The following is a 20,950-nucleotide window of genomic DNA, read 5'->3' as shown; positions in this document are numbered from 1 at the left end:
CCAGGGGAATCAGCACAAGACTTGTGGGTCATGGACACCACAGAACTTGAAATCTGAAGATCTCAGTTCAAGTCCTTGCTTGATGGCTGTGTAACTATGGACAAACTGCTTAACCTCACAGAGCTTTATCTGTAAACTGAAGCCAGTGATCCCTGCCTTTGATTGAAAGTACCAGGATCCACTGCAGATGGAGTTCTCTGTGGAGCCCCAGACGGAGCCTGTTTTCTGCTCTTTCCCTTTTGGATGTCCTCCCACAGGAGGAGCTGTCTGCGGCTCCCACTTAGGCTTGTGCCCACTTTGTCCAAAACTAATGTCTGTCTCTAACCTGGTTTTTTCACTTGCTTCCTCTATGTCTGGGAAGACCATCACCCACAGTCATCCAAAGGCCTCCCTCTCACTAGCCACCTCCAATTGCTCTCCAAGAACTTTCAATCCTAAACACTATTTGTCTCTTGCAGCCACTGCCTCCTTACCTGTTCCACTGCAAACCCTCAATTCTCGCCTGGAGCACTGCAGCTGTTTCCCAGCTGGGCCGCCTCAAATCTAGGCTCCTATGACCGCCCCCCTTCCCTTCACCTTGAGAGCACCCTTTGCTAGTGAAGTGTCAAGAGTGTGTCATGCATGTCATTTGCTTCCTCTGCCTTGAAAACTTTCCCTCGTTCTCTGCAGGTTAACTCCTAACCAGCCTTCTAGACTGCTCAAGTTTCACCTCCTCTAGGAAGCCCTTCCTGATCTCCCCAGGTTAAGGCGGGGGACTTCTCTTTCAGGTTCCCCTAAGACCCATTGCTTCCCACATCAGAGAGCTCCCTTATGAAGTGTCTGCTGCTCCCATTTAAGACTTGTGCCTGGTATATAGTAGATGCTCAATAAATGTTTGCTCAATGAATAAACACAGGAAAGAAAGATTGATTCCACTGCAATGCAAGGGGAAGAGCACCACATGGAGGCAGAATGGGCTCCAGTCCCAGCAGTGCTGGCTTTGCCATCAACTCCCTGTTGACCATGAGCCAGTCACTCAACTTGTGGGCCTGTCCAGTTCCTCTCTCCTTGGGTTTGCTAACCCCTCATCTGGAGGGTCTGAATGTCCATTGCCCTCTATACACACACAGACACACACACACACATGCACACTCTGGACAGGATTATCTGGGTCTACTACCCAAATACAAGAACCAGGAGAGTGGAGAAATGGTTTCTGGGTGCTGTGTGAGGCAGACAAGTCCACATCCTGCCACGTGATGACAGCAGGAACTGTCACTCTCACCCGCTGACTTTCTTCCTGGCTTTTTCTCTTTCAGTCTGGGACTGGGGGAGTTCCCAATTCTCTACCCACCCCCCACAAACAGACTTCCTTCTCTCTCACAAGGCTAGTTAGCAGTGACTGGGGTGGGGGTCGTTGTGGAGGCATCAGTGGAGGAAGCTGGAAGTTCAGCCCTTCCGTCCCTGTGGAACCCGGGAGCAGCTGAGGCCACAGGAGCAGAAAAACACACATGCTTCCAAGACCGTGAGCCAGTGGCTCTGGATCTGACCCCCTGAATGACCTCCGGGACACTCCACTTCCCTCTACACTTTCTGGTTTCCCCTGGCTCTAATTATGGGGAGACAGGACAGGTATGGGGCTTGGGGCGGAGTGGAGCTGAGACTGGCCACGAAGCTCCTGTCAGGTTTGAATGTAATGTGTCAGTCGAAAGTCAAAGCACCACCTCTCCCGCTGAGCAAATCGCTCAGGGCGCCACTGACTCCCGCACCCTCCGCTTCACTCTCCCCCCCTGCAGGTCAGCAGCTCCCACACACCTAGGCTGGCAACCAGTAGCAGTGATGGGGACAAAGAAGCAGGCCTGGGAGGCGGTGCAAAGGACAGGACAGCGGTTTTATATGTGGCAAAATACTTCTAGGGTAGTACAGACGAACAGACAGACAGATGGGGGCACAGGACACCAGACAGGAAAGGGGAAGGGTTGGGCAGTGGTCTCTTCTAACCAGGAAGTGGAAGCTGCACCCCACCCCAGGTGGAGGGTGGGGTGGGACAACATTGGCACAGGAGGTGGCGAGACAGGCATGAGGTGCCCATCCCTGAGGTGGGCAGCCGGGCAGGGCCCAGTCCTCGTTGGCACAATCGGCTCTTTCTGGCCCAGCTGGGTGCTGGGGGGCAGGGCTGCTGGGCAATGGGATGCTAGGCAGAGGGACACTGCAGAGCAGAGGGCGTACCAAGGCCTCTCCTGGGTGAAGTGGACATGGGTAAAGGACAGGATCACAAGAGGCAAATACAGAGCAGCAGCAGCAGCAGCCAAGCCCCCCACCCTTCGAGGGGAGATCTGATGTCCAGAGGCAACCCCTGGGGTGGTGATTAACTCTGGGGCACCAACCATAGGGCGTCTTCCCTGGGACCTCAGGGTGAGAATGAAGGAGCAGTTTTTTTGGTTTCAAAATGAGGCGGATCGGAGTGTTCCATGGGCCCAGGTGACGAGAGGATGGGGGGGCTCAGATGCAGAGGGGCCCCCTCTTCTGATGGCAGCAGGCAAGGGATGTTGTAGGCAAAGCTCATTCCTGGGGTAGGCAAGGGCTTGAGGCATGGAGGTGGTGGGGCGGGGAGCAGCATCTGGCTGGCCGCCTCCTCAGGGTTCCAGGTCCTGGGCAGGCACAGGGCACTGCACCTGATGCCTGCCAGCATCTGCCCAGACCGCTCCAGACCACTCCGTGAGACAGCCCCCCACGGAGCTTCCAGTGCTATAGCTTTCACCTCCCAGACAATGAAGTCAGGAAGCTGCAGGCAGGTGCTGGGGGCGGGGCTCATGGTAAAGGACCCCGGATCTGGGGTTTGGGGAAGAGAGCCCTCATGTGAGAGTCTGTGGTCTCCCTCTCCAGGAAAAGCCCCTCCCCACCCCATTCCCAAATGCTCCAGGGTGGAAAAGAAAGGGCCACACCATTTTAGAGCCCGGAGTAGGAGTTAAGGAAGTGCACCTTTTCTCTGGGTGAAGGGAGAGAGCCCCCTGAGGTGGAGAAGGGGATACTGCAGAAAGGTGGGCATCCTCCATACATCCACAGCAGCTAGGTAAAAACCCGCCGCTGAGGCTTAAGGGACTCCCAGGAGCTGGGTGGAAGGTTACCACCAAAGAAACCCCAGTCTGAGCAAAGGCATCTGAAAGGGGGGAGACAGCGCCCCCTGGAGGCAAGATACACCTCCGTGGTGAGCCCCCCTGTCCCTCCCCTCCCTTGGGCTCAAGAGCCCTTCCTCCCACTGTGTAGCCCCTGCCTCTCAGCGGATGTAGACACCCCGCCCCCAACCCTCCAGCTCGTTCTTGTTGCGCCCCAGAACTGGGCCCCCGCCCTCCGCGCAGTAGCGGGCCTTATTCCGGCCGCGGTTCCGGTTGTCGGTCAGCTCCTCTTCATAGTCTTCTTCCTCATCCTCCCAGGATCCCTGTCGGGCTGGTGTGGTGCTGCCCCCTGCAGGGTCTCCAAGCCCTGGCCCCTCGGAGGGGTCAGTCTCCATGTCCACACACGAGTCTCCCAGCTCCGTGTAGGCAGAGTTTCGGTTGCCAGGGGTGTCGGCATCAAACGTGTCTTGGCGGGACAGTGCCCGCAGGGTGCCCGCCCGGCCTGGCGGGTGGCTGCTGGGGTAAAGGCCTGGGGGCTGGCCCAGCTCTCCCGGGTACTCGTGCACACTGGCGTGCTCCCCCGTGGCCCGTTCCAGCGACTGGTCCCCGGAAGCAAGGTAGGGTCCCTGGTTAGCAGACAGACGGTACACACCATGCAGATCAGGCAGGAGTGAGAGAAACACAACAAAGCAAGGCAGGTTAGTGAGGGCACCAAGACACCCAGCCTGGCTGAAGGAGGAGGGTGCTGGCCTTAGGGTTTGGGCAGCTGGGCGACCGGCTCTGGAGCCCAGCCAGAGGACAGAACTCAAGGCATTTGTTCTTCCATTAGGAGAGGGGGCGCCCGACCTTCTTAGGTGTGAGAAGGCGTGACTCTCCTGGTAACCATGGTAGAGAGCCCATGAACAATTAGTAGTCACTTCCTCAAGGCACTCATTAACACTATCTTGAGCTAAATCATCATTAACAGCTTATTAGTGCTGCCACTTGTTAGTGGTTGATTGGGTTAGTTGTTGCCCCAAATATACTAAAGAGAATTTCATCCAGCTCCTTCAGCCCAATGGGACCCTAATCATAGGCGTCCTCCACACTTCCCCTACTCCACTCTGAGTCAGGTGACAGTCTCCAAGGTTGATAGGATTCCTTCCCTGCCCTTAACAGACTCAAAGCTTCAGGCTGGGGAAGGCTGCTGCTGCTAAGTCGCTTCAGTCGTGTCCGACTATGTGTGACCCCATAGACGGCAGCCCACCGGCTCCTCTGTCCCTGGGATACTCCAGGCAAGAACACTGGAGTGGGTTGCCATTTCCTTCTCCAATGCATGCATGCATGCCAAGTCGTTTCAGTTGTGTCAACTCTGTGCAACGCTATGGACAGGAGCCCACCAGGCTCCTCTCTCCATGGGATTCTCTAGGCAAGAATACTGGGGGAGGCTGATAGGTCTCTATTCCCCACTGGCAACGATGAGATGGCTCAGTGTCCTCAGCACCAATGTCACATGAAGATGGCCATGGAGGCTGCTGGGTGGGGTGCCAAGGGGCCTGGGTTCTAGTGCATCCCCTGCCACTTCAAGCTGTGTGACCCTGAGCAGTGACTCCCATCTCGGTGGCCCAGTTTCTCTGTGGTGCTGTGATGGAGATTAGGCTAGAGCAGCAATTTTCATTCCCTCGAGTTCTGGGGTAGATGGACAGGACATAGAGTGCTTCAGGGGTCCCCGTGGAGGTAATGTGGAGGCCAAGCCACTAGCCCTCTCCAAGCAGAGCAAGGATGCCTTATTTACACACTGAACTTTCCATAAGATTCAGTGAACAAATGGGTTCTAGTGCTGAAAATAAAATTTGAAAAGCAGTGGTCTAGAATGATTTCCTGGGTTTCTTCTGGCTCTAATCTAGAACTCAGTACTTAATGGTTTGACCTCAGAGATAGGCCATGGCTCCCATGGGAGATCAAGGTAGGGTGGGGCACCCACAGGAGGATCTTCCCTGAAATCTGTTTAACTGGAAGAAGGGTGGAAGGTTCTATATCAACTCATAGAACATGCTTCATTTTGGGTCTCTTCTGAGAACCCCTGGAGATTAGGGCTCTGGAGTAGGGGGCAGTCTGTCTGGTTTTAATGGCCCTGCTCTGTGGGACTCCCTGGGTCTGAGGGCCGTTGGTCTGTTGCGTCTATAATGCTGTGACCTCTGTTGAGTCTAAAATGGGTGTAGAGTCCAGCAAACATACACTGGTTTTCCTCTGTTTCTTCCTAGTCTCTTATCTTACAAGGCCCCCAAAGCAGAAGCCCCCAAGGCAGCAGATATAGTCTTATGGGACCAGGCCCAGATAGGCCCCACCAGCTAGCCCCAAACCCATCAAAAACCACAGACACCAGAAGCTGCCACTCACCACATTTTTTACAAAATAAAACTTTTCCCTTCCTTCCCCAAGTTCCCTGCACTCAGTTCCGAGCCCTGGGCGGAAGGGGAGAAGGGCGGGGCACCTACACGGTGTGCTCCTGCTGCTGGGGCATCGCCCTGGCTCGCTGCGAGGCCTCTAGCCCGCCCCAGAAGCTGAGATTTCTCCTGAGTGAGGTGAGCACTTGTACCTGGAGGTTGGAGACAGGGGCAGGGCTGGCAGCCAGGGCTGCAGTAGCCATGGTGCGGTTCAGCAGCGGATTGGGCGGAGTGCTGCTGGGCGGGTGTGTAGCCTTCCAATAGGCTTCCAAGTACTCTGCCAAGTGCTCGCAGGCGTCCTCCAATTGGTTCTCATCCAGGATGATGTCAAACATCTCCTGTGGAGGCGGGGTTAAGGGCAGGGCTGGGGTGAGCTGGGCATGACCAAGGGCTGAGGGTGTGGCCTGGGGGCAGTGGGTGGAGTCAAGGGGTTGAAGGACAAAGTTAAAAAAGAAACCTCTGGATGTTCAGGAAGAGGAGGGCTCTCAGATATGTAAATTAAATATATATAAGGAGGTCTTAGCACCTATATATTACAGCTCCCTCATTCTATATATAAGGTAGCCAAGGCGTGGAGAGGGGCTTAACTCTCCACAGAGAAGTGGTGCTTCTGGGACTTGAACACAGTCTCTAACTGCCTGTCCAGCCCTCTTTTCCCAGAAAATCCATCTGCACCTCTGGACCAGACCCAGATGTTCCTGGTCACTCTCTCAGCAGGAAACCAGGAGAACCCAAACGCCCTCCCTTCCCTTTGAGCACTCACAGGGGGACACTGCGCCAGTTTCTCTGAGGCCGCTATTTGGACGTTGAGGTGTTTGGACTGAGATTTCCCTCGAGACTTGATGAGCCTCTGAAGAACCTGTTTGGTAAGGGGAAAAGAAGAGCTAGAGGGACCCTGCAATACACCAACCTGGAGAGGCAGGTCCTGGTTGGAGCCAACATGGAGAGACAGTATCAGGGCTGGGGGAACATTCCATGATGCTCAGCCCTGGATGCCTTTTCAGAAATGACCTCACCAGCCCTGTGTCCATCCTACACAAAGCTCAGGCTCTCTCCTGGGTCTCATGCCAGCCTCTCCTGGGACATTCCAACAGTGGTTGTATGAAGGAAAGTGATTCTTCTTCCCAACTCCTGTAACCTTCTTTACAGGTTTCATTCATTCTCTGAGCCAACTTCCCCTCCGTGTTAACAACAGGCAGCCATCCTTGAAAGGGACACTTGCTATGCCTTGGCACTGGTCTGTGCTTTTTTTCATTTTGTTGTTTAGTTGATAAGTCGTGTCCGACTCCTCTGCAACCCCATGGACTTGTAGCCCGCCAAGCTCCTCTGTCCATGGATTTTCCAGGCAAGACTACTGGAGTGGGTTGCCATTCCCTTCTCCGGGGATCCTCCTGACCCAGGAAACAAACCCATGACTTGCACATGCCAGCCAGATGCTTTACCACTGTACCACCAGGAAAGTCCTTCTTTTCATTTAGTCCTGACAATAATGCCATTAGGCAGCCACTATTATAATCCTCCTCTCAATGATAACAATAATAATGATAATAATAGCTAAACATAAAGCTACAACCTTAACAAAGTTAACAGTACCAACAATACAACAAACCAACATCCTACGCTTCCTGATGTAATGCACTCAGAAGGACACATCACTCGGGTAATATTCCTACCGGAAATGCAAAACCTCAATCTGTTGACAGGGAAACATCAGACAAACCCACCTTGAGCAACAATCTACAAAATAAGTGATCTGTACTCTTCAAAAATGATAGTCTCATGAGAATCGAAGAAAAGCTCAGGAAAGTTTTTAGCTTAAAGATTACTAAGGAGAAAAGAAATGAAGTAAAGAAGAAACAAATACTAAAGAGATATAACAACTAAATGCAACACGTGATCCTGGATTGAAGGGGAAATTGCTATAAGGGGCATTTTTGGTACAACTGGTAAAAACTGAAGATAGACAGTATTTTAGTGACATTTCTTGAATTTGACATGTAAGTTAATGTCCTTGTTCTTAAGAAATACATGTTGAAATTTTGAGGGATAAAGAAATACAAGAGCTACAACTTAAACCATTCAAGAAAAAAGATATATATATATAGGCACATATATACATAATACAGACATACATAAAGTGTGTGCATGCTAAGTCACTTCAGTCGTGTCCAACTCTGTGTGACCCTATGGACTACAGTCCTGGAGAATTCATTCTCCAGGCAAGAATACTGGCGTGGGTTGCCATGCCTCCTCCATGGATCTTCCTGATCCAGGGATCAAACCCACATCTCTTACATTTCCTGCAACTGCAGGCAGGTTCTTAACCTGCTGAGCCATGGGGGAGGCCCTAAAGATAAAGTAGATGTGGCAAAATGTTCACAATTAGTGAGTCTGAAAAAAATTAAATTGTATGCTTTAAATGGCTGAATTGAATGCCATGTGAATTTTATTTCTAAAGAGCCATTAAAAAAGTAGTGAGTCTGAGTGAAGGGTATTCAAAGGTGATCCTTTGTACTGTTCCTGCAACTCTCCTATAAATCTGAAATTACTTCAAAATAAAAATCTTTAAGAACTGAACACATATAGCACTTAATAGGTACCAGGCACTTTGCATGGTTAATTTGTTTATTTAATCTTCACAAACATCACCTAAGGATTCCTATTTTCCAAATGAGGAAACTGAGGCACAGAGAAGTCAGGTGACCTGCCCAAAGAGCGCAGAGCCAGTAGGTACATGGCAGCAGTGGGACATAAACCCAGGCAGCTGGGCTTCAGAGTCCCCACCCTTAACCTCAGAGTCAGTGCTCAGTGAGGGCAATGGAAGTGTGTCTTACTTTCTAGTTCACAAAGTGCTTTTGCATCCATTATCTCATTTGATCCTTTCAACCACCTCAGGAAGTACTTAAATCCCATCCTCCCCTTTATACTCATTAGAAACTGGGTGCTTAGCTCATAGGGTGTTATCATGCAATGTTAACGCCTGATTGCCTTCATCAGTCAGACAGAACTCTGGGCTTTTTACATCACTACCTCAAGAGAAGGATTATAATTCCCATTTGTAGGTGAAGAAATTGTGCAAAAGCTAAATTATCTCCCCAAGATCCAAAGCTCAATAAAATACAACCAAAAAAAACCACAACAAACTTTAATTAATTAAAATAAGCCACTCAGAGCTAGGATTTGAACCTCATAAGAAGTTACCATGAGAAGTCAGGTGTTTAACCTTCTAACTTAAAATCCTTCACCTAGGGACTTCCATTGTGATCTACTGGCTAAGATTATGCACTCCCAATGCAAGAAGCCTGGGTTTGATCCCTGGTCAGGGAACTAGATCCCAACTGCTACAACTAAGAGTTTGCATGCTGCAACTAAAAATCCCACACGACACAACTAAAGACCCCACATGTCACAACTAAGATTCGGAGCAGTCAAATAAATAAAGCAACATTTTATAAAAATCCTTCAACTTAGCTCACCTTCCACGTTTCTCAAAACCACTAATGTCTAGCAGGGGGAGTGGATGGAGCTGCTGTATGACAAAGAAGTAAATCAGTCTTCCTACCAAGTTCATCTCTATCAAGGTCTAAATGAGGGCAGTATAGCAAAAAGGGCTGAAATAAAAAGATAGGAGAAAAAAAAAGACAGGAGAGGTCTTTTTCCAACTGCCAAGTAGCTGGGTGACACTGAGGCAGAACACACAGAATTCTTTCTATTTTCTGGACTGAGGATGGGAGGTCAACAAAGTAGAGACAGGGGACTAACCTGCACAGCTCTAATAGTAATACTTAAAACACTTGATACATGATGAGGTATATTATACCAGATCATTTGCTAAGTGCTAACTATTCACATTAGGTTGAATCTTCACAATATCCAGACAATGGAGTTTGATGGAGAAGGGAAACTAGGCTTGAGGAGATGAAGTCACATGATTAGTAAGCAGTACCTGGGGCTTAAACACAGGCAGCCCACCCAGAGTACTCCTGTCCCCAGTAGGGTCTTGTACCCACCTTAGGAGAGGTGATCTTGATGTAAACAATGATGGGGGCCAGTGAGGTCTTGGAGAGCTGGGCTGGATGGTTGATGGTGTCAGCGTCCAGAGCAACCAACTGAAGGGTTCGGGCTAGCTCAAAGATCCGCTCGATCTCACTCTGAACCTCAGCTAGGCGAGTGGAGTCATGGGGAAGGGATAAATGTAAGGGAGTCTCCCAGGAGGCAATGGGCAGATAGAGCATTTCTAGAGATGCCCCCTCACTCCCACATCTGGCCCCAGAGCAGGGTGGGGGTGGAGTCAAGGGATGGGCTCACCCAGGCTGGAGCGTGTGTTGGAACGCTCGATGATGATGTGTTTGCTGGGGTTGTTAAGGACTGATCGCTTAGCCAGGGAAATGTCTGCTGTCACACGAGTGATGGAGATCCTGGGGGGCAGAGTAAAGAGTCAGGGGTCAGGGTGGGCTAAAATGTCCTGCCTCCTCCCCAGGCTCCAGGCCAACCTCGTAGCCCTCAGTCCAAGAGTTCCAGGATTGTCATTCAAGCCATCCTGCCCAACCCCAGCAGCAGAGAACCATGCTGGGCATGGAGAGCCAGCTCTGAAGGGCTTACCTGCCATCAAACCGATGCTTCAAGAAGTCAAATAAAGCTTTCTGCATCATATCTGTAACCTGAGGTTGGGGCGGGGGGTGGAGTAGGAGGAGGAGAAGTTAGGTGTTTAAAGCTCTCAAGAAGGGTAGACTGCTAGGTATTTGCCCCCGACATTCCATTTTCTTCCTTTTTTTTTTTTTTTTTTTTCCATTTTCTTCTTTAATCCCTGAGATGAATGAGTCCCTGTTCGGGGGAGGAAGTGATCTTTCTGAGTTTGAGGGGCCTCTACTGGGGTCTCTGATTCAGAGATCCTTTCAGGTCGAACCTCTAGGAGGACTTTTCTGGGTATTTTTGAGAAGACTAGACCCTTCTGAGTGGGTCTCCCCATGGGTTGGGGTCCCCCTGGGGAAGGGGGTGGTCTCTGAAGGTCTGTAGCCCTCTGGGGAGGAAATCCTGGGAAGACCCTGCTGGGGGGTGTCTCTGGAGTCTCAAGACCTTACAGATTCTTTCTGGCAGTCTGGGCCCCTCTGGTCCCTATGCCCCTCTATGAGGTAGGGGCTCCTACCTCATAGCCCTTGAGCGACGGTCCCACCAGGATAATGGGCCTCATGGAAGGTACCACATCATAAGGGGGCACGTGTTCTGTCTGGGGGGAAGCAGGGAGGGGAAACCCCAGAGTGGAGATGGCATTAGCCCCTCTCCCCCCGCCTCCAGGCTCCCCCATGCATCCTTTCCTCCCCCTGGTCCCAAAGCCCAGATGTAGGGGATCAGGGTGGGGACGGGGAGGTGTGGCTAGGGAGAACCAGGAATGGGGGTGGGGAAATGGGGGCAGATATGGGAATGGGTGTTAGAAGGTCCCCCTAGCTCATCCCAGAGGGTAGGGAGGGAAACATAGAAAGCTGTGCTACTCACCGACTTCTGCTTCTGTTTGGCTGGGTCCAGAGATTGCCAAGATGGGGGAGGGGGAGGAGAAAGGGGAGGGTACCCAGGCAGGGGCAGAGGGCAAGGGAGGAGCCAGGACAAGAGAGGGAGGGAGAGCGGGCAGACGAGGAGAGATAACAGGGCATGCGTGTTAGTGACAGACAGAGCCAGAGAGAGGGGATGGGACCCCATGCCAAGGGGCAGCCAGAGATGGCCCTGAATCAGGGTCAGGAGTGGGACTGACAGCCAGCCCAGTGAACTTTGGAATATTCAGACATCCTCTACCCCGTTTCTGGGTCTTGGAAAAAAGCTGGAAAGAGTGATAGCCCCTAATTTGGTGCCCATCTCCTGGCCCCAGTGCAGGCCAACCTGCCCACTGTAAGGGTTCCCTTAACTGTCCTGCTCTGCAGCCAGGAGATCCCTGGGCACCCTATGGGATCTGAAAAGGGCAAAGAAGAGTCACCATTCCACTTTCCCCTTCACGTGTGGGGGCGAGGGCAAATATGGAATATGCCACTGGTAGTGAGGGGGAAATATCAGGTTTCATTACAACCAGATCTGCTTTCAGTTGGGGGGCGGGGGCTAGAAGGCCTGCTTCCATGGCAAGAACCATCCCTTCCGGGGAAGAGGGCCAGGCTGGGGTTGTGTATGGAGACAGTGGCCCATTCTTGGTGCCACTCTGCCCTTCCCTCCTCCTCGGCAGGAAGGCCTGATCCCCACAAAATCAGGCCGATACCCCATCTGAATCCATTCCAGCCCCCCTCCACCCACCAAAGAGCTGGGCCCTGACCTCCCCACTCACAAGATCCCAGCAAGAATTACCTTCTTGAAGAAGGGGACGCGCTTGCCGTGGGGCGGCGGGGTAGTGACACTGCTAACACTAGTCTTAGCAGAGCCGCTCTGCTCCCCAGGCTCTGCCTCCTCATCCTCTAACTCTAGGGGGTCTAGTTCAAAGGCTAAGTTAGTCATTTCATTACCTGGACCGGAGAGTCAGGATTGAGGGAGGGAGGAGGCGAGGTGGGGAGGAGTGAGATGGACATGGAGAACAAGCACAGAACGCAGGGATGGGATGGGGAAAAAAGAAAGAAGAAGAGGTGAATGGAACAGGGCTGGGAGAAATGAATGGGGGGCAGGGGGTGGGGGAGTCAGGAGGAGAGATGGAGCTACCGAAGAAATGGGAGAGGACAGACATGAGAGAATGGGTGCTGACTGACCAGCCCAGCTCGGGGGGTGCCCTGCTCTTCATGGAGAGGGTACCACTGGATGTGTTTGGAGGACTCAGGATTGGGATACCCCTTACTGCAGGGAAAGGAAGGGACAGGCAATGGGGAGACCACCCCGCCCAGGAGCTCCACCCCACCCCCTGGGGTGGTGGCAGCTCTTACCACTGGCAGGGGGCGTGGGGCGGCGGGTGCCAGTCACCACGTCTCCCAGGCTGGAGCTGGAGTTGTCACCTGATTTGCTGTGTGGGCAGAGAGGCAAATGGAGCCGTGAGCAAAGGGGTGGGTGGGAGGGCGGGGGATCTTGTTCTCTCACAGGCTGCCCCACCCCGCCCCGTGGCCCTCATTCGCCAGCCCCATGGGTGAGGCCTCGGGCAACTCTGTGTCCTCAGAATATGAGGTCAACTCCTGGGGCCTCCTCCTGGCTGGCCGGCCTCTCCAGGGGGTGGGAGTGCCCCGCCCCCAGCCAGACACCTGGAGCTGAGGCGGTTCTGGCGCAGCTTCTGTTCCTGCAGCAGGCGCAGGCTGTCCAGTTTGACAGGGCTGGGGATGAAGCCAACCTCACAGCCCTCCTTCACCAGTCGCCCGATCCACCAGTCATTATTGTATTTCTGCAAACAACGGCAGGTGGGGTGGGGGAGACCAAGAAGGAGATTAGAGGTACAAGCCAGCAGCCAGTTCCAGGGGATACCACCCCCAATCTTGCTTTCTCTGCCCAGGGGATGGCACCCTCAAAGAGCCCCGGCGCCAGCCTCTGAATACAGCTCCCAATTCTCAGGGCTCTCTAGGACCAGCATCCTCTTGTGCCCTGGACCACCCCACCCCAAGCACATCCCTGTTCTGAGAGTCCTTCCTCCCGCCATGTGTCAGCTCGACCCTGGAAAGGTGGGGAGAGAAGTAAATGCTGACACCTGTGTGTGCCTGGCACACTGCCACTCCACCAACAGTCCTCTTCACAAACCCTCCCAACAACCCTGCAACCTAGGTATTACCATCGCACGTTGCCAATGACAAATCTGAAGCTCAGAGAAGTGGAAAGATTTGTCTAAGATCACAGAGCAGATTTAGCTCAGCGCTGCTTGGTTCAGAAGTCTTTTTCCACTAGAGCTCTGACTGCGCCTCTCCTGGCACACACTATACTGCCCTCCCTCCAGATGCCAAGCGGTCTCTCCCCACCTCCTTGATGTGCAGGAAGTCCTTAGGCTCGAAGGTGATGGCCACTCCGTGCACAGGCACCTCATCCCCTGGAGATGGGTTGTAGCCGACATTTGTCCTCACAGCAAATGCCACTGGCTTGGTCTTGAGGAGGCACCCAGGGTGGATGACAACCAGAGAGTTAAATCACAATGGGACGTACAACTTCCTGACTGGGGTGGTGATTATGGAGAGGTTTGTTTTGTAAATTCTTCATTAAGATACACATTATACACACTACTATACACAAAGTAAACAGTCCTACTGTATAGCAGAGAGAACTATATTCAAAATCTTGTAATAACCAATAATGAAAAATAATCTGAAAAAGAATATATATACATGTATAACTGAATCACGTTGCTGTACACACCTGAAACTAATACAACACTGTAAATCAACTATACATCAAAAAAATTTTTATTAAAACAACAAAAGTATATACTGAATGGCTTATGCAGTTTTTTACATGTATATTAAATTTCACAGTAAATAAAAAGGCAAAAAACAGAACTCAGTCCTCTCAGGATGGAGGGGGCATCAGGGAATAAGTATAGGTGGTGGGGGACCCCATAATGATACCAAGAAGGAATAGTCATAGTAATAATAATTAATAGTAGTCATAATGATAGCAGCTACTGTTTAGTGTGCCAGGTACTGTGTTATATGTTTCACATCCATTATCTTATTTATTCATTACAAAAATCCTACAAAGTGCTATTATCATATTCACTTGAATGAATGGGAAAACTAAAGTTCAGAAAGGTTAAGTGAATTGCCTAAGATCTCACAGCTAGTAAGAGTCAACCCAGAAAGAGTGGAAATGTTTAGCTCCTGTTATATGTGGAAAGAGTTTTAGGCACTTATTACACTTTATAAGGAGGCAGGTATTATAGCTTACATTTTTACAGATGAAAGACAGAGGCACATGGGAGGCGTACGTCCACCCGAAGTGGCTGAGCCAAGACTTGACTCGGGTCTGTCCAGGCTGTTTCTAAGGCACGAGGTAAGGGAAACAATGCCAGCACAGCCCCTCCCAACTTTCTCACCTTGGCTTTCTCTAGCTGGGCTAACGCCTGACGCTCTGCCTCCTTCCTTAAGGCTTCCCGGTCCTCCTCCAGAGACACGTCAGAGTCCGACGGACGGCTGGTGTAGGACTCTGCTGAGCCCTGAAAATAGACAGGGCCAGCTCAGGGCCAACACCGCCTCCCCAGCTCCTGGGCTGCAGAAGGCACCAGCGTGAGACCACAAGGGCTAGGAGAAGATGGTATTAGACAGGAAGAGCCTGAGAATGAGGTCTGCAGGCCCCTGGGAAGAGTGTGGCCCTAGAAAGGGTGATAGCAACAAGCAGGGAATTATGGCAGGTCCAAGGACAGCTGCTTGGGGCCCAGGGAGGGGTGGGAACCTGATAGGGTGCAGTGCAGAGGCGGAGTGCCAATGGTCAGTCTCCATTCCCTGCTCCTCCTTCCTCCCCTGCTCCCAGAACCTGCTGAGACAGACTCAGCACAGGCCCAGTGAGTTCTTCCCAGGGCCACAGCCACCAGCTTAGGTCTGAGCCCTCTGCACTGGGGCCATGGGCAGCCTGCTCCATGTGCTAGGGCCACACAAAAATTTGCTACCTTCTGCTCAAGGGTGAGGGAAGATAGAATCCTACCTCCCCGGCCAGAAGGTGGAAAGCCCCAACCCTTAGGCTCTTATAAGATACAAAAAAGAACCCAAGGTTCCTGGGGTGGAGCAGACAGGAGAAACACATCAAGAGAAGAATACGAGCAGGCTTTTCCCTTGCATTAGGGCAGCCAACTGCCAGCATTAAGGCAGGTTCAGAAGTCTGGGTGTGCCAGGAAGCTGGCCTTGACCACACGGACCATCCCAGGGCACAAGGAACTCCCTCAGCAGTGCAGACACGTGTGTAAGGCACACATAGCCCAGGAGGTGAATTAACATGTTCATTCACGGGTATACTTGTATGTGCAACTTCAAGTCTGTTTGGGAGTGTGTGGTCTGTAGTATGTCCTGGTGCATTACTGAATGCATACAGGTCCTTGTGTGTGCACACAGGGCAGAGGCAGGGGGGCGCCTTTAGTGTCTGTGTCCCCAAGGGCACGTGAGGACGGGAGCCAGAAGGTGTGGATTTATTGCTACAAAGGGCTGGAGGGGATGTGATGAAAGGGTAAGACTGCAGGGGTGGGAGGGTTTTCTTCTGAAGACAGGAAAGGGCCACTTGGCCAGGAATGCCCATTAGCCTGGTATGGAGGGGACCTCGGAAAGAAAGAAGACCAGGTCCCATCTCCCCAGAGCACCCTCGTCATCAGCCAGTGCAGTGGCCCATCCGTTTCCCAGCCAAATTAGGAAAATGGGAGACTCTGAGAGGAAAACCGGGGGGGTGGGGGTGGGTGCGTGGGTGAGGTGGGGTTTTCAGCTGGAAAAGCGATACAAAGGAAAGAGTGAAAACCAGTGAATCAACTACTCTTTATCCCTCCTGAGCACTCACAGTCAGGAAGACAGCCACCAGGAGAGCCAGAGGAACAGACCCAGAGATGGTCTGGAGAGGGACAGGCACTTACTGACCCCAACACACACACACACACAAATGCGTGCATACCAGAAATGGCGGGAGACAAGGCAACATTGAGGAGGCAAGGAAACAGGCTGGAGTGAAGGCCTCCCACCAGCTTTCCTGAGGGGCTGCTCCCGCTTCCCACCCCCGCCTTCACTCCATCCCCAGCTCACCACTACGAGGGTCTGGTTGGGCGCCTCCATCCCGGCGCCCTCGGTGCCTGGCCCTGCTGGCCTAGGGGGTGGCCCAAACTGCCCGTTCCCCCAGGGGGCTCAGGTTACAAGCAGAGTTGCTACATGTGCAAACTGCTAGGGTATATTTAGCTCAGAGATGTGGCAAGGCCTGCCCCCCCACTCCCTGCCACCTACTGGGGGTCAGAGCTGGGGAGCTGAGAGGAGAAAGGATTGGAAACTGGGGTCTGATCCCCTAAGTTGGCAAACACTGAAGGAATGAGGCCCTTTTCTGTCAAGAGGGGCTCCACTGAGCACAGCGTCATTTTTCCTAGCCCTGGCCCTGCCCCAGTCCTACAACACACACAAGGGATGAGGGAAAGATCAAAGAAAAGACTTCCCACCTGTATGTGTATTTAGGAATCCTGGGAAGAAAGGTCCCTTTCCTGACCCTCTCAAGTCAGGCCTGGGCTTTCGAGGGCCAAGTGTTGTGGAGACATAAGAATCAAAAAGGAGGGCCTCACTCCAGTCGGTAGCGGATCTGCCTGGCATCACCCTCTCTCTCTTGGCCCGGGGGTGGCTGACTTTCCTACTGTCCTCTGTCCGCATGTGCCTGCCTGTTTTTTCTTCGATGTACTCCTTCCTTGTCTGATCCTAAGCCCCTCTCGCCTTTTTTGGGTACCAGGCTTTGTTGAGATGCTCTGTAGTCATAGCAACCACATGGCTCTTTCACTGCTCCTCCCTGAGCCTGAGATAGCCTGGGGTTGAGAGTTAGAACAGAGATGAGAATGGCAACTTCCTGACTGAGAACAGAAGACCCCAGAAGGCCATTCAGTTATACCCCCTGCCCTTTCATTCAGGGGTGCTGGGCTGAAGTCCTCTCTAAAGTCAACTTCCTGCTGCCTCTCCTCCACCCCCCTCAACACATGTTCTCTCTGCATATTAAAGAACAGTCACAACTGGATGTGAGGAGGGCGTTTCCCCCAATCCATACCTAATCAGGGCCCCAGGGACCCAAATGTCCTGGCTCCTCATTTTGTAGGACCTCCCTCTACCCCATGCTGTCAGATTCTGGGGGAGGACATGGAAGAAGACAGCCGGCAGGGGGAGTGGGTGACAGCCTGAAGCAAGCTAGAAGGAGGCAGGCCAGGCTGTCCCTGAATGAGATGACGCAGGCAGGCAGCAGGGGCTGGTGCCTGGTGCTGGGGGAGGGGCTGGGCGGGGGCTGAGGGAGTGGGTACAGCTGACAGTATATGCAGAGGAGGTCATGGGGTGTAAGGGTGATGGGGTGGTTCTAGGCAGGTAACAAATGACGTGGGGGAGGGTGCCTGGAGAAAGCCTCAGACCCAGCTCACCAATCCTGGTCTCCACCAACCAGCCACCTCCCTCCTCTCAACCCAGCCTCCCCATTACCTGGCGGACAAAGCTGTTGGATGTTGTATCCGAGGATGTGCTCCCATCCGACCTTTTGAACCGCCCTTTCCTCTTGCTGTATTTACCCTGGAGAAGCCAGGAAGGGACAAGAGTAGAATCTCAAAGACCCTTGCCCAGCCCTCATCCCATCAAGTCCAGAACTACTGCCAAACCTTGGCAATATCATTCCCTGATCTCAAGAGCCTGCCCCTCCATCTTCTTCCTGAGATGGTACAGCCCGAGGGAGAGGGAGGGCCCAGACCACAGCCATGGGGTGGGGGACAGAGCAAGAGGGCCCTAGGAAGCACACACAGAAACCCCCAAACCAAGTCAGAGGTTGGAAAGGGGGAGGTGCTGAGAAGCTGGAAGCTCATTAGGCAGCAAAGCTAATTAAGATGCTGGGCAGGCTGCTCCCTTCCCTAGGGGGAAGGGAGAGACTGCCTGCAGTGCTGGGGGTGTGGAGAGAGCCCCGGGGAAAGTCCCCTTCCCTCTCCACTTCAGCTGGAGCAGACCGGGGCTGAATGTGCCTATAGCCCCCAGAGAGAAGAGGAATCGCCAACCCAGGCCCAGCTTGGCCTTCCTGAGCCCAACTCTTGCCTTGTTTTTTGCAGTGGGGAGGGGAGTTGCAGCTCTCTGGTCTTAGAGAACTAAAACGATTAGATTTCTAGGGAGGAGGGGAGGGGACATGAAACTGTATTTGGAAAGTAAATATCTAACCCCAACCTTGACCCATGGGGGAAGATTTAGCACGCCCCTCATCCTGGTAGGACTTTTTTTCAGCCCCCTTTTCACAATCACACTGATCATACCTCTTCCCAAGGGGGCAAGAGACATCAAGCCCTCTAGCCCTCAGCTGCCACTGCCCACGTCCTGTCCCATGATGCCCACCAGGCTGCATAAATCTAAATGCCTCTTGGCCCTCCCCCAAGAAAAACCGAGGACACAGCCCCTGAAGGGCCTCTGGGAAGCCGGGCTCAGTCTCGCTGACTAGACTCCTGACTTGGGTGGCGTGGACACTGCCTGACCTCTCAAGTAGCCACCCATTCAGGTATTTCCAGGCCTCTTGGGAAGGGGGCTGCTTCTTTGCCCTACCCAACTCACATATACACATCGGCCCCCAGGCAATCTAGAGTGAGAGGGGATGATTGAGGGTCCAGGCCCTCCAAGCCGCTGTCCACAACCTCCATCCTAGAGTTTCTTTGCCAAAGAAGCTAGATAAGCCATAATCAGACTAGAGGCTCTGGTTCCTTGGGCTTGAGTACAAGGAGATGGATGGATAGATGGGCGAGACACCTGGGAACCCTTCAAGAATCCTCCCTCCCTCACCTTCTCTCAAACCAGACATATATCCAACCTCTAGGACTGAGGATCCCTATGAATTTAAGAGGATTCCCCCAGTGAGCACAAGGCTCTCTTTCACAACATCACCACTATCCCAGGCTAGGAAAAGGGAGTGGCACCCAGAGGGACAAGGGACAGCTGAAAGGAAGGCCCCAGTCAGCTGCCTCCCAGACTCCAAGGGGCCTGGGGTGGAGAAGAGAAGTATTTTTAGGTCTGATCTGACACCCCCCCACCCCACGTGCCCATCAGCCGTACTATCATGGTGGTTACAGTTGCTCCAGGCTGGCCACAGCAAGAAAAGAGTTAATGCTATCCTAGCCTTGGGGTGTTGCCAGAATGGAAAAGGACATGTCCCAGAGAAATTCTTGGGCACGACCACCCCAGACTCTGCTGATCACTCCACCGGCACCCTCCACCCCAAGTTAATCCCTTCTTGGGGGTAACCAGTGGGTACAAGAAAAGTGTGAGTGGGGGTGGGGAGGCAGACCCCCCCCCCTTCCCCAGGTAACACAGTTTCTTCCCCTCCAGGACAGTGAGTTGGCATCCGTCCAACTTTCCAAACTTTGGAGGCGTTTTCTGGGGCTAGGGGGATGGGTCGAGAAGGGCTAACACGGGTGTCGGGGGAGGGGAGGTGGTCTGATATAGAGGTGGAACTGAAGTGGCTGGGACGGGGGCCTAGCTCGGTGCTGGTCCTTTCCCCACCCTCGAGGGCCAGTGTCCGCAGCTCTGAAGGCCTGCTGGCACCGCCCTCTGACCACCGCCTCGGCCATCTCCCAGTGCCACCCCAACTCCACCCACACCCGCCCGGAGCCCCTGAGCGTGCTCTGCGTCGCCCCCTTTGCCTGAGCTCCCTCTCTAGCCTCCCTCAACCCCCGGATCCCGCCGCCAGCACCCACACTCTTAACCCACTGGAGCCGGTACCCAAGGAGCAAAGCCCCTGACGCGGGGGAGAGGAGGAGGCGAGGGTGACAGGCGGCCCGACCGCCCCCTCCCCGCTCTGCAAAACCGCAGCATAACTCCTAGCCAAGCGCCCATCAATCATTCACTGGCAGGGATGGGGGGCGCAGAGCCTTTTCCCCTCCACACCGGGCATATAACCCCTTTCTCCCCGGTCCCCCCTCAATCCGAACCCACAAGGTCCACGGGAGCGGCCCCCTTCCCTCGATCCCGGCCATCACACCTCACCTGTGGGCTGGGGTCGAAGACCTCCATGGGGATCTCCTGGGAGGATGGGTAAGGGCCCCGGGACATGCTGGTCTTCTGGACCATGGAGAGGAGCCTCCCCTCCGGCCGCCGGCCCGGCCCAGCCGGGCGCCCTCAACGCATGAGAGAGGCCGTCGGAACCGAGAGCAGCGTAGCCAGCACCCGGTCCAGCCACCTGGCCCGGCCTTCGGTTGCCCTGTTCCTGCGTTCCCTCCCTCCTCGCGCTCTCTCCTCTGCTGCCGCCGCCTCCTCCGCCCCTGAAGGCTCAGCATCTCCCCCCCGCCCCCTCCGCTCCCACCCGCCCCTCCCTCCCTCCCTCCCTCCGCCAGTCGCGGCCCCGCCCCTCGCAGCCCCTCCGCTTGCTCTGCACAGACAATGGGAGGGAGGCTGCAGGGACGCACGCCTCTCCCGGCGAGCTCAGGTCTCCGACTGGCCTAGGGTGAGGGTGGCCGCTCTGGGGGACATTAGAAACCTTGCCAAGGGGCTGAGGGCGGAGGGTGAGGGGGTGCGGTTTACCAGTGGATGCTAAGCGCGGATGGAACCGAAGCGCGGATTAGCATGGCTGGCACCGCCCCCCGCTTCCGTCCCAAACCGCTCTTCCTAGCTGGTCTCCCCATTCCATTCCAGGCTGGGCCACCGGAACTTCCCAGCCCTGGTGATCCTGGGACCCGGCTTTAACTCCTTTCTCCCCATTGTTGTCCCAGGCCGCCTTGAGCCAAACAGAAGGGTCCCTCCCTCCCCAATAGGTTGGTGCTGGATGGCTGGAGGCTGAAGCTGGGGTGGGGAGGGTGTCCAAACAGAGTTCAGCAGAGACAGCAACAAGAAATCC

At 53.6% G+C, this 20,950-nt stretch overlaps 1 protein-coding gene across 3 annotated transcripts; it reads right to left on the bottom strand.

The window, feature by feature from the left end:
* Positions 1-1,844: 1,844 nt before the first annotated feature.
* CACNB1 (calcium voltage-gated channel auxiliary subunit beta 1) lies at positions 1,845-20,389 on the bottom strand. 3 transcript variants are annotated; one of them, XM_040245503.1, is made up of 14 exons: positions 20,104-20,383; positions 17,578-17,664; positions 14,487-14,606; positions 13,420-13,542; positions 12,718-12,854; positions 12,409-12,485; positions 11,015-11,034; positions 10,668-10,748; positions 10,124-10,182; positions 9,830-9,939; positions 9,532-9,683; positions 6,285-6,380; positions 5,674-5,859; positions 1,845-3,721 (listed from the first exon to the last, which is right to left on the bottom strand). In XM_040245503.1, exons 1-14 carry the CDS (start codon positions 20,185-20,187, stop codon positions 3,257-3,259), a joined length of 1,797 nt encoding a protein of 598 aa, XP_040101437.1. In that variant the 5' UTR covers positions 20,188-20,383; the 3' UTR covers positions 1,845-3,256. The 3 variants fall into 3 exon arrangements, with proteins under 3 accessions (XP_040101437.1, XP_040101435.1, XP_040101436.1); XM_040245501.1 differs by lacking the exon at positions 11,015-11,034 and adding an exon at positions 11,846-12,000 and having other exon boundaries at positions 1,852-5,859; positions 20,104-20,389; XM_040245502.1 differs by lacking the exons at positions 11,015-11,034; positions 17,578-17,664; positions 20,104-20,383 and adding exons at positions 11,846-12,000; positions 16,168-16,273 and having other exon boundaries at positions 1,852-5,859.
* Positions 20,390-20,950: the final 561 nt, after the last annotated feature.

Source organism: Oryx dammah, unplaced genomic scaffold (genome assembly GCF_014754425.2).
Source record: "Oryx dammah isolate SB20612 unplaced genomic scaffold, SCBI_Odam_1.1 HiC_scaffold_8, whole genome shotgun sequence".
Lineage (NCBI taxonomy): Eukaryota > Metazoa > Chordata > Mammalia > Artiodactyla > Bovidae > Oryx > Oryx dammah.
This window is presented reverse-complemented; position numbering and strand designations above follow the sequence as displayed.